At 40.5% G+C, this 12749-nt stretch overlaps 1 protein-coding gene across 2 annotated transcripts; it reads right to left on the reverse strand.

Annotated features, from left to right (window-relative positions):
• Nucleotides 1-405: 405 nt before the first annotated feature.
• LYPLA1 (lysophospholipase 1) lies at nucleotides 406-11074 on the reverse strand. Of its 2 annotated transcripts, XM_040550438.1 has the most exons (9): nucleotides 10792-11074; nucleotides 10504-10535; nucleotides 7376-7441; nucleotides 5932-5979; nucleotides 4767-4837; nucleotides 4109-4182; nucleotides 3259-3360; nucleotides 2451-2627; nucleotides 406-971 (listed from the first exon to the last, which is right to left on the reverse strand). In XM_040550438.1, exons 1-9 carry the CDS (start codon nucleotides 10858-10860, stop codon nucleotides 918-920), a joined length of 693 nt encoding a protein of 230 aa, XP_040406372.1. In that variant the 5' UTR covers nucleotides 10861-11074; the 3' UTR covers nucleotides 406-917. The 2 variants fall into 2 exon arrangements, with proteins under 2 accessions (XP_040406372.1, XP_040406373.1); XM_040550439.1 differs by lacking the exons at nucleotides 7376-7441; nucleotides 10504-10535; nucleotides 10792-11074 and adding an exon at nucleotides 7290-7307.
• Nucleotides 11075-12749: the final 1675 nt, after the last annotated feature.

The following is a 12749-nucleotide window of genomic DNA, read 5'->3' on the forward strand; positions in this document are numbered from 1 at the left end:
AAATCAAAACTGTATGCTGGAATCGCTCATGTAAAATACATCATGAACATTTCTACATAAATGAAAGCTACAATGATTAAAGCATAAGATGAATGTTCAATATGAAACATGAATTTTTAAATGAAACTCATATTAACCTTATGCACTTCTTCAGAATTCTGTTCCAAGTCAGTATTTGACATAATTTTATAGTAATCTAAAACAACTGGCAACAAGACAGCAATGAGTGATGGTGTAACAAGTACTGAGTCCCTTTATAATGATATAATTATCAGTATCTGCTTGTATGAAAACAGTTAAAAATTGTCGTGTTTCAAATACAGGATATACCTCTACTGACTAACAGTCTTTCTAGGAGGACAACCCTTCTATCTGGAGTAAGAATTAATGCTTAACATTTAAAGCTTTGTCCTCAGTAACATTTATTCTACCACCATATGCCCACTGTTACATACTTTTATACAACACTTGTTGTGTACTTTATGCATCCATTATATAAACAAAATGTTTCAATTTATTTTCAAAGAGTATTAAGAACAAACGTGTCTCAAACATACTAAACTGGTCACATTTATGCTGTCCACTTAAATTTAGTCTTTAATTACTTGTACAAACGGTTCAAAATTTTGCAATCAAAAGTCAGACGTCTTAAAATAGTATGCTCAGTTTACAATCTATCATTGTTACCTAGCTGCCTCATTCTTACAATTTCATCAGTGGATGATCAATACTAAAAAGATTATCATTTCTCGCATTTCTCGTGTATTATTTAATCCTTGTCCTAAGTATAAATTTGCAACACAGTAGTAACACTGTAGGTACAGAAGTAATGCTTCCTATCAGGCATGTGAAAAGATTAACGCTCTACCACAGTTGATGCTGGTGTTTTTTATGTAGAAGGCTTCTCACGTATCATTTCAGTCTACGGGAGGTAGATGTTTGTCTATGAACTGTTTTACATCCATCATCTCCTGTTCAAAGAGAAAGGTATGTATTAGTTGAAGTTCACTACTAATATGTGTTCAGCTACACTAAATAAGGTTTCAAAAATTCAGTTATTGTGAGCAGCTGGGCTAGAAATATTGAATATTCAATTAGTTACTTGATATGTTTTTACCACTTTGCACACTGCAAATCAAAGCAGGTAACTTCAATGCACTAGATATATCTTTGCTCAGAAGAGAAAGAAAAAGAACAAAGGCCACCTTTTTTCTCTGTGAGGTTGAACAGGCAAGCTACATATTAATCAAGTAATGTGAACAGCACCAGGCTGAGGATGGACTGGATTTGAATGTAGCTAAGGCTGTAGGTTCATGCATACTTTAAACCTTGGCAAGTTAACAGTGGTGCAAAAACCCAGCAGCATCTCTTCCTAGCCAAACAATTTTACCTTCATGATATTTCCTTCCTTAAGGAAGGAAAAGCAACACTGTGAAATAGACTGGGAAACCAATCCACATAAGAAATAATTTAATTTTTGTTTTTTTTTTCTTTTAAACCAGAGAAGCTCCTTCATAGGAATACACAGTAGGAGTATATGACGGTAGCACTTTATGCAAGTTTAGAAAATGCATTAAGTTATGACCCCCCCAAAAATTAAAAAAAAAACAACACATCACAAAGTACTAATTGTCGTAAGAAAGAACACACATATTTGCATGACAACCCAATGCTATTACTGTCTAAATGTAATTAAACTGCATAAATGTTCCAAAGAGATGCAGCAATCCAAATTTACAAAGTCACTGAAAAATGGAAGACCTGTTCGTTGCTGCCTATTCTGTTTTTTGCTCCTACCATTGTGCGGGTTCAGATGCTTCAGCTCACTAAGGCAGCAAAACTTCAGCCAGCAGCTTTTACCATTTTAGCAAATTCAGATGGTTCAAAGAAGTTTCTGATCAGCTCCAGAGCCAGTGCAGGAAGAGAGGGCCACAAGGTCATGAGCGGAGGGAACTAGTCTACCCCCTTCTGGCAGCAGCAAGCCCTTACATCAGCTCAACTGCTCTCTGAGCCAGAACCATAAACACAGATTTTGAGGCTGCCTCTTTCAAAATTGCGACACCCCCCTCCATGTTCCTCTGATGTCTCCAAAACCATCCACAAAACGTGCACTTCTCCCCAGAATGCCAAGTTGTATTGATGCTGTGAGAATTCAATCTGCATTCCAAAGTGGTGATTATTTTAATAAGTGAGCAATAAAAATTAAGAAAAAAAAGTATTTTATAGACCAACTAGCCTAGACCCAAAAATAAAGTCTTCTGATGGAATCCCCACTAGTCATATAAACTTTTCCCTTGGATGTTTTTTTCAGCCAGGCATTAACTTATTCAGTAAAATAAGTCAACAGCACCATGCACTTTTAATTAAAAATAAAAAATAAAACAAACAAAAAATTGTTTGGAGGGAAAAATAAACCACACAACTACAACATTGTACATTAAGAAAATTACCTCATTACATGAGCTATGCATCATGCCAGAGTAAGTCCTGAAGGTTACATTGGCTGGATTTATCATACTCTTTAGCTTCTCAACAGTAAGAGAACCGAACATTAAAGGAACAAGTGGGTCACAGTCCCCATGGCACTGAAGAACGGGAATCTCCTTGTTGACACCACTGATAGCGCCCTGTCCGGGGTGAGATTTAAAGGGGGGGAAGAGAAGAAGCAGACAGTAAATGAAGTAAAACTAACATATTTGAGATAAAATTACCCCAGGGTATTACTCCCTGTGGCGTGACAAAGTAAGCTGAATTCTCAAGGAAGAACATAATCAATAGCGTGCAAGTTCCCCATGAAATACATTCTATGCCTGACCATCCATTAAATTTAACAACAAAAAAAAACAAGAAAAACACACCTGCATGTAAGATTTTGGCACTCATTTCAGAAAAGTTCTTCAAAAAAAATGTGATTTCTGGACTAGTAAAACAAACCGATACTTTGTTTAAATACCTAGTCTTTAATAAGACTTGCAGATGGAACTAGTGGCAAATAGAAAATTCATCTCCAAGGAAAATCTTGCCATATTCTGTAAGTTTCCTCTGAATGTCATTTTAAGCAGAGGTAGTTACTGAGTTCTTCCTTATTTTCCCAACTTGCCAAACTCTAAAACTGCAGTGCCCTATTTTAAAAAATTCCGAGCTATCTCACTGCAGCCAATACTCGGTAATGATGGCCACTAATTCCTGCACAAGATACAACCTTCAGATATACTAATTTCACAAGTGCAGAACACCTTAAGAAAGAAACATAAATACCTGAACAAAGGAAGTTCGCAGAGGAAGCCAACAGCTGAGGGCTACGACACCTGCTAATTTTTGTTGTGTTGTAAGAGCTGTATACAATGATAAAGCACCTCCCTAAGACAAAAATATTAGTATTAGTATGCTGAAGGTAATGTTCCTTTTAATGTTTGTTTCAAGATTGTCAGTTTCTCCTTTAAAGAACTCTTTCCATTCCAATTTATTCTTCCTTAGAACCAATACTAAAACCAATACCAAGTGTTCCTATACATCATTTATTGTATTTTCCCCCACCTCCAAGTCCATGTGATCAATTCACAACTAAAACAGCAAATTTACCATAACTAACAGCTGAAAGTTAGACTTGAAAGCTAGACATGAAATAAATTACTACCACTCACGATAATATCATCATTACTTTAATATTTTAATTCACTTTCACACAGACAGTTGGCATATAGACCCAACTGGTCTATAGGGCATTGGCCTATTATGATATTTTACAAGCCACAATGGTCGAAATATATTTCCCAAACAAATCCAGACTATGAAATATCTACCAAACTAAAGTTAAATTAAAAAGACTAGCAAGATGTTCAAGAAAAAAGATTTTCAGGCAACGCTACAGAAGACTTCAAATAGACTATCCATTTTAGTAGCTTTTTTCCACATGTTCATTTTTCAGTGAACAGTAATGATTTGCTTAACACGAACAACTTCATTTTTTCAGGCAAAGAGAAACTGACTCCTTAAAATTTCAGAAACACCTAACATCAGCTTTTCAGTTCAAGTCTGGATTTCCCACATTAGGATAGCTAGATTATTTCCCTTGAAAAAGACACAGTTCTTTCCAACCATACCTCACCTGAGAAAAGCCTCCCAGAATAATTCGATTAGAAGGAATCCCATTCTTTACTTCTTGATCTATCAGTGCTTTAACTGCAACATAAATAAAGGCCAGTAGTTAAAATGCATTCCACTCTGTAGAAAGTCTATGAGTGAGACCATCTCCCTGATGCCAACAGAAAGCTAACAAAAGGAAAATTTCATCTGCTTTGCATTAAAAAGTATCAAAAAATCTAGGACATGATAAAAAATTCCAGTGCCACTATACAATTTCCAAAGAGGAAAATGTGCAAGGAAGTCTTGCAAAAGTTTCCCTGCTAGGGAGATAGTATCCTCTTCTAACTACCCAGCAGCACAAGTGGAAGACTGTTCCAACTTGCTATGCTATCCAGAGGCTCTTAAAAATAACAAAAAAACCAGCATACTAGCTCCCACGTACATTTTATCATCGAGAATATGAAGTGTATGAAGTGTTTATACTTATGAACTACCTACTCACTCATGAAGTTTAAAAAAAAAATGCAGTTAGCTAAACTCAAATCAGCAGTAATGCAACACATCGTATTACCTTCCCCAATGATTTTGACTTTGTGAATCAGTAGACTGTTTCAGACTAATGATCAGTTTCAGAATACAAAGAAGTACTTTTAAGACCTAAAAAGCGTTCCTAAACATACCATTCTCTGCTGCCTGCTTGATCCCAGCTTCATCTTCTTGTGAATCTGGAGAAAGTCCAATGATATCAAACCTTACAAAAATATCAACAAGAGCATTACTCATTAGAGCATCCATTCCACTTCCTTAAAACACAAATAGTAAAACTGAGATATTTTCCAAACTAAAATGCTTGTTAGTTGACTTATTTCCTAAGAATCGTCCATAGTTCACAAGAAATCATGGACAATCTGTGGATGTAGATAAAATGTTAGATCTAGTCAAAGTTGTTCAGAGTTTTGCTACCTTCTGTAATTTACTGCAGGTTCAGCAGCTCAATTTTGCTTTTGCTCCAAAAATATCAGCAGTCATTTCAATTTCATAGAATCACTGAATCATCACAGAATGGCTTGGCTTGGAAGGGACCTCAAAGACCATCCAGTTCCAACCCCTCTGCCATGGACAGGGATGCCACCCACCAGACCAGGTTGCTCAGGGCCTCATCCAACCTGGCCTTGAACACCTTCCAGAGATGGGGCATTCACAACCTCTCTGGGCAACCTGTGCCAGTGCCTCACCACCCTCTGAGTGAAAAATTTCCTCCAATCACCTCCCTTGACCTGCTGGCCACTCCTCTGTTGCTGCAGATTTAACAATTTTGTGTACAATTTAACAGTTTTATGTACAAAATTAAAATACTGATTGGAGAAATACACAAAAGCAAACACAAGTTACTTGAGAAAAAAATTTTAAAAAAATCAAACAAGGACTGGTTTAAGACCATTGAAATCTATCAAAGTTTTTTCCGCTTTCTATTCAGAATGGATGTTCTAAATTTTCTAGATGTTCTACTGACACACCAAATATTGCTCACTTAGTAGCAATAGTATTTTCATTCCAAATCTCCACTACTGTTGACTAAACACAATACAGACTATAAATTATACTTGTAAGATAGAATGTTTTTTGGTTGTTTTCTTAAGACATGCAAGTTAGTCCTGAGGAGTAACCACTACCACACAGGGAATTAAGTGTACTCATGAGAGCCTTTTTATAAAACGAAACTGAACCAAAAAAAATCGATACTTACATCCAATTAAAACTAGCCATTTAGGTTGTTCAGGATTTTTAATAAAGAACAATGAGCTTAAACCTCAAGAACTGTCTGCAGTTTAACAAAGTACTTACCACGATGGCATAGCCATGTTCATGTTTAAAGAAACTGGCATAACTGGCCTAAAAGTAAGAATGGACAAAAGTGACATAAGGAAGGCATACACTGCAATTTGATAATACAGATGCAGTTACGTCATTAAATGACATATCTCTAATTCTGTCTTACTTTTAAACCATAATTAACATTAGCTACCCTGTAGCATCTCTTCAAGAAATCTCCCTTGAAATTAGTCACTCCAAGCGTTTATTATTCAGGGCTGACTTATCACCCTCAACGGAAAGGAGGCAAAACGCTGATGGGCTGCTTTATATATGTATACATACACACGTAAAATCCACACATATATATGCCTTGTAATTATTTCTAAATATTTCTTGCAGTTCCACATACATTCTCAGTGGATGAAGGTACCTTACACAGCAGCAAACCTACAGAACCAGCGAAATGCAGCACAACAGGCCGAGTCTGGCCATATCTGCTTCTCTCAACAGGAGAACCTACTTAACAACGCCTGCCTCCACTGCAAGGCTCCTTCCCACCCTTGTGCTGCTGCACGGCATCATCTCAGACAACTTCATGCCAGGGATCAATACTGGCTGCAGTTTTAATCTACTGAAATGGAGGACAGTAAATTCTGTGCGGAAGACTAAAAGATGACAAAGGGCAAGTGAAGAGAACAGCAGAGACTGCTGAGCCCTTTTGGAACAGCTCAGTAAAGCGTCGTCATTCGGTAAAATAAATAATTCACAGCCCAGCAATCAACTGATACACACCAAAATATCATTTACCTATCCTCCCTATCACTCCTGCTCCCTATCTCCTAAGACTGTTAGGGCAGAAGACAACCTGAATTTTGTGTTAAAATAAGTTCAGTAAATAGACAGATAGATCTTAATGCTTTATTTACTGACTCCTGACCCTGCTCAGAAGTATTTCACTTCTCAAATTGCATTATCTGCTGAAAATATGAATAAGAATATCCTGTTAATCTTTGAAATGTGCTGTACATCACATGCAAATTGCATCTTCTGTACACACACTTGAGTTTAAGATTTGCATTTACATAATGCGAAGTATTTCTAAAGGTCAGTAAAATACAGAAAATTACTCCTTGTTCAGAATGGCTTTTAAAAAATGACCGTGGAGGAGGGGTCATTTCACTCAACCCAGTGAAAGCATAAAGTCAAAAACAATCCTACTTTATACATAAAGCTGTCCAAATATTTTTTCAGTCTGAATTAGTAACAAAAGGAAAATATGAATAAAAATGCAATTTTGTCCTAAAGTAAATAACCCAGCAGTTCCTAAAAATAACAGCATCAGAATTATTTTAAATGTTTTTAGTTAAAAAAGAAAAGTGGAGACATACAAATCGCATTTGACTTCATCATCTGTGCAAGCATCTTACGATCTAACTCTACAGAAAAGGTAAAACAATAAAAGTTACAAACTTACGCATGTGGGCAAATGTATTTTACATGGGGGCTTTTGATACCTGCAAGTGCTTCTGACCACCCATGCCTGTTAACAACAACAAAAAAAAGTATGTTAAACGTCATTTATGTTTTAGCTTAGCTCTTCTATGTTGCTGCAACAGCACAGAGCAAGTATGAGATATGCTGAATTAGGTCAATATTTCTAGAAAAAAATTACACGTAGTACAACATACTATGGATATATTACTGAATTTAAAAGGTTTATTCTGCCTCTGAGTATTTGTTGCATATATACAACCAGGGACACTAACTAATTTGAGTACCAGAGCTGTGACACTGCTGCAGAAATGCCACTCTAGCACTATGCAGAGCCTGCTCCTCACCTGGCAGGGTTTAACAACTTCAGCACTGCAACATACAAGCACAGGTATGTGCTGCTTCTGGACTCAGTGCTAGCCCGCAGGCTGCTGTGCTGCTGCTGTAGAGCTAGGGAAGCTTTTTTCACAGGCAGCTTTGCCATTTCTGAATCACATCTCTTGGTGTGGGAGAGTAGCAAATTGACACCTAACCTAGCTCCTTATGGAGTCACCTAACCGAATCAAACATATTAACTTTGGCTTAACTGGAACGCTCTCAGATTCAGGCAGTCCTGAACAACACTCCACATCCCAGGTAGGATTTTCAAATCTCAAGCATGTGCTGCATGAGTGCACAGAGCCTGGGATTTGCATAGGACATGAGCCGTCAAGCTTCTACAAACCAGGAAACTGGAACTTGTAATTTAAATAAAGAGCTCTGCAAGACTCGTGCCAGGGCTCATCTAGACTTGAACTATACTGGACCCAAACCTGAATCCACGCAGCCTTCCCAAACATTTAGCAGTACCCGTATTTCCTTATTTCCTGATTTTTCTCATTTTCCAGTATTCCCAACTCATGCAGTAAACTAGGTAACAGAAAGTTGATTCTAAGCAGAACACATCTGTAACAAATTCATCAGTGACATAGCTGCACTAACCTGTCCAACAGCAGACAAGCCATAACATCATCTTCGTTTTAATTTTAGTATCATCCTAAGAAGTCAATGTATGTGACATAAAGGTAAAGAGGTTTCAAACACACAGAGAGCGTGGGCATTTGAAGCTCTGGCTGTGCATGTCAACCTTCTTCCTACCAATACTTTTACATATACTAGTAACCAATAGTGGGTGATCTTACTTGCATAGTATGTTCAATAAAGTACAAAATACCAAGTAAGAATCTAAAGGAGATATACGAATGAGAAGAACTAGTTAGATAAGAATTTGGGAACTTTTTTCCTTTAGCCAAGTATGAAGATTAATGTGACAAATTTGAAAAACTGCATTGTATACACATTTACACTCTTTAGAACAATCCTCCATGTTGCACATTTTCTTCAGATTATAATGAGTATGTACAAATCCTTGTGCCACTTATATAGAAATGAAAGAACAACCTCTAACATGTCAGACATCTCAGAGTAAGAAAACGAAAGTTGGTAAACTGAATTCAGTAATTTAAAAATTCACATGAAAAAAACACAGGTCAGTTTAAACTGTGATAATTTTGAAAATCTTTAATCTGTCTCTTCAAACAATTCTTTTTTATGTCCTATGGCTTTTTTGGGGAAAAAATGGCAGTGTGTTCAAGGCAGCTTTAGCTAATCTAATCTGCAGCGGACTAGAGGAATAAAACAGCAAGTCACCCTATTTCCACAGAGGTGTTACAACTTCAGGAGTACATTCTGGTACACTCAGAGCATTTGCAAGCTGAAGACTGTGTGGCAGCTTTGTAACTAAAACAGAAATGTCACATTTGTATGAGGAAAACCATGTTAAGGAGCAAATTTTTCATTTTTCTCCCCTTGCCAGAAACATCAACCCCATTCGCAAGGGCTCTAATCCGGAAGACCCAGAAGATTCTGCAACCACTTGCTGAACATTTGGTGCCAAGATGCAGGAAGTAACTGCGGCCTCAGCTGCGTCCTACCAGCAGAGAGGAAGAGGGATAATTCAAACACGGTGACGAATTACCAGTCAGCACAATAAATGAGAGCAAACATCTCCACTTGTAAAATATTGCCAAATGCATGGACTTAACTCTTTTCAAGTTACTGAGTGTCCAAGTTACATAAGTTTCAGTTATGACAGCTGACTGGCCTTTTTTTCTTTTAAAAAAGCTTACTTCTTAAACACTGTCAATTTCAACCTAGAGATGACATTGAAGTTCTGTGTAACAAAAATGGAGTTCTTCAAAAAAATACTATGTAGTTTTGTCCATAAAGGAGTACAACAGACACAGCATTCACAGTAATTATTTCCAGTACCTAGGTGCTTATTCCTTTAAAATCTTCTAGAAAAACAAAAAAGAGTTTCAACAGCATGTTAAAAAGTTTCAATAGCATCTTAATTCAATGGCTTTAATACTAGAGAAGAATGAATGCATGCTTGTACCCTGCCACACACAAGCTTCAAACAGGAACATTACACCACTCCTAGACTCCTCCCAAGGATTCCCTGCTCTTCTTATTTCCATTCCATGGAATTTCCAGGGGCAAAGGAAACAAGGTATTTTATTTCACAGTCTGGTTGTTGCTCAGGGTGGGGGTTTTTATTGGTGGTGGTGGTTTTTGGTTTTTTCTTCCAAGAGCGTTAAAACCATATATCAGACAGAGAAATCTGTAGGCAGTAGGTGACTGCCTAGGAGTTTGCTTTGAGGCGTTAAAATTCAGGCTTTCTTGATTTTAGTGTCACATACTGAAGAAGAACCCGTGAACTAACTGCACCTACTACCAAACCAGAAATAAAAAATCTTCTAAATTTAGACAAACACAGGAATGACCAGGAACTACTCTCCGGAAAGAGAAACGTCAGAAAGGCACGGGGCTTCTTTTTCCACCAAATTTGAATCCAAAAGTGTCCCATTCAGACCAAACTACATGTTTGAAAGAGACAGAAGAGAAAGCTTTTGAGGTTCATTCTGGATATTTACAGTAAATGGTTGCCAGCGTTGTTGCAGCATACGTGAAATTACGGGTAAAACAACCACAAAAAGAAGTTTAAATCCCTTCAAGTCGCACCCAAACACAACCCCTACCGCGCCCGCGCTACCAGACCGGCATACACACCCGGTATCCCCCAATCCGTGAAGAAAAATCACCTGGAAAAGAGAACCAGAGCGGCGTTAGAGCCCTAATGACGAGCGCCCCCCCCAGCCCCATCCGCCATGAGGGAGCTGCCGGGGCCCGGCCCTGCCCGGGGCTCCCCGGGCCGCACGGTCAACCCGGCCGCCCGACCCCGCCGACCTTCCCCGGGGCCGAGAACAAAGCGGGGAAGGACGGAGGGAGAGGGGGAGAGGGAGAGGGAGCCGCCTGCCTGCCAGCCCAGCCCGCCCCGCTGCCCCCGCCCGCACTCACGGCGGCCGTCGCCTTCCTGGCGGCCGGGACGATGGCGGGCAGCGGCGCCGACATGTTGTTGCCGCACATGCACGGCGCTGCCGGGCGGCCAGCGGGGCGCCGGCCAGCAGCGGCGAGGCGGGGCGCGGGGCGGGCACGGTCCGCCCCCTCCCCGGTCGCAGGGACGGCGGGAGAGGCGGGGGGGCGCTGAGGCGCGGTCGTTGGGCGGCGGAGCGGGGCGCGGCCGTGGGGGGCGCTCAGGGGAAGGGGCGACCGCCCTCTCCTCAGCCCCTCTCAGCCCCCTTCAGCCTCAGTTTATGGTTCGATTCTTATAAAAATCGCTTTTCTGATGTTCTGTAGAGGTCAGGGATAAAGGGAAGTCCCAATATTCATCAGTCAGTCAATATAAAATAGTCATGGGAAAGAGCGAAAACACAAATATGACAAAGAGCATCGTTAGACAGAACTCATTTGTCCCTGTCAGATCAGACGCCTTCATCGCCAAATTAAATCTGGGTTATGGCTAAAGAGTGAATGGTTCTTATTCATCCTGATACGCATCAGGCTGTTCAGGCACTGCCTGCTGAACTGCTGCATCGTCCCAGTCCACTCTGAACACTTGGACCAACTCCGGATAAGTACGGCGAACACATTTTTGTCAGAACAAAACACTCGGTTCTTTGTCCTCTGCTCCATACATCTTTGTCAGATGCTTCCTCCAAGAAAGTCAATCCGCTCATTGTGTTTTGCTGGCTGGTATCTGGCTAACACAGACGCTATTTTGGCAACTCAAACAGCAGCTGAACGCACGCTGTATTATGTGAAAGCACATCCTTCCCACTGGCACACTCCACACCAGCCAGGGATGGTTTTCTGCAGAGCAAATTTTGCTCAACAACGTTAATATTTTTGTCAGCATGGCTGCATAAAATATACGAGAGAAGTCTTTGCACCAACTGTGTAACTTTAAACACGACCTCTTTTTACATGACTATTACATTGCTTTGATATACAGTACTGATGCCAAGAGGTCCTGTTATTGCCAAAATTGAATTATTTTAACGTGAGGCTTTTTAGTGTTTTATCTCTGCACTTTATTGTGTGTGTTCTTGCCTCATGCCTTGTGAGCAGTACTGTTTAATATCTCTATCAGTGACATAGTGGGATCAAGTGCACCCTCAGCAAGTTTGCAGATGATACCAAGCTGAGTGGTGCAGTCAATACAATAGAATGAAAGGAAAACATCCAAAGGGACCTGGACAAGCTAGAAAAGCAGGACCATATGTAATGAGATTTAACAAGTCATAGTACAGGGTGCTGCACCTGGGTTGAGACGAGCAGAGACTGGGAGAAGAACTCACTGAAAGCAGCCCTGCAGAGAAGGACTTGGGGGTTCTGGTGGATGAGAAGCTCGACACGAGCCAGCAGTGCGTGCTTGCAGCCCAGAAGGCCAACTGCATCCTGGGCAGCATCAACAGAGGAGAGGCCAGCAGGGTGAGGGAGGTGATTGTGCCCCTCTGCTCCGCCCTTGTGAGGCCCCACTTGGAGTGCTGCATCCAGGTCTGGGGCCCCCAGCACAAGAAGGATGTGGGGCTGTTAGAGCTGGTCCAGAGGAGGGCCACAAAGATGCTCAGAGGGCTGGAGCACCTCTCCTATGGAGAAAGGCTGAGGGAGCTGGGGCTGGGGCTGAGAAGAGAAGGCTCCGGGGTGACCTCGTTGCGGCCTTTCAGTGCTTGAAGGGGACTTATAAAAAAGATGGAGAGCGACTTTTTGCTCATCATGTCAGATAATGATAGGATAAGGGGGAATGGTTTTACACTAAAAGAGGGGAGATTTAGATTAGAGCTTAGGAGGAAATTCTTCACTCAGAGGGTGGAGAGGCACTGGCACAGGTTGCCCAGAGAAGCTGTGGATGCCCCATCCCTGGAGGTGTTGACCTGATCTAGGGGGTGGCATCCCTGCCCATGGCAGGGGGGTGG

Source organism: Cygnus olor, chromosome 2 (assembly GCF_009769625.2).
Source record: "Cygnus olor isolate bCygOlo1 chromosome 2, bCygOlo1.pri.v2, whole genome shotgun sequence".
In the NCBI taxonomy this organism is placed as follows: Eukaryota; Metazoa; Chordata; class Aves; order Anseriformes; family Anatidae; genus Cygnus; species Cygnus olor.

Coding starts and splice junctions, on each gene's coding strand:
- LYPLA1 (XM_040550438.1), bottom strand. CDS start 10,860: ATGTGCGGCAACAACATGTCGGCGCCGCTGCCCGCCATCGTCCCGGCC. Junction 10,536..10,791: donor CCAGGAAGGCGACGGCCGCC/GTGAGTGCGGGC, acceptor TCTCTTTTCCAG/GTGATTTTTCTTCACGGATT. Junction 3,361..4,108: donor TTCTGGGAGGCTTTTCTCAG/GTGAGGTATGGT, acceptor TTTTTGTCTTAG/GGAGGTGCTTTATCATTGTA.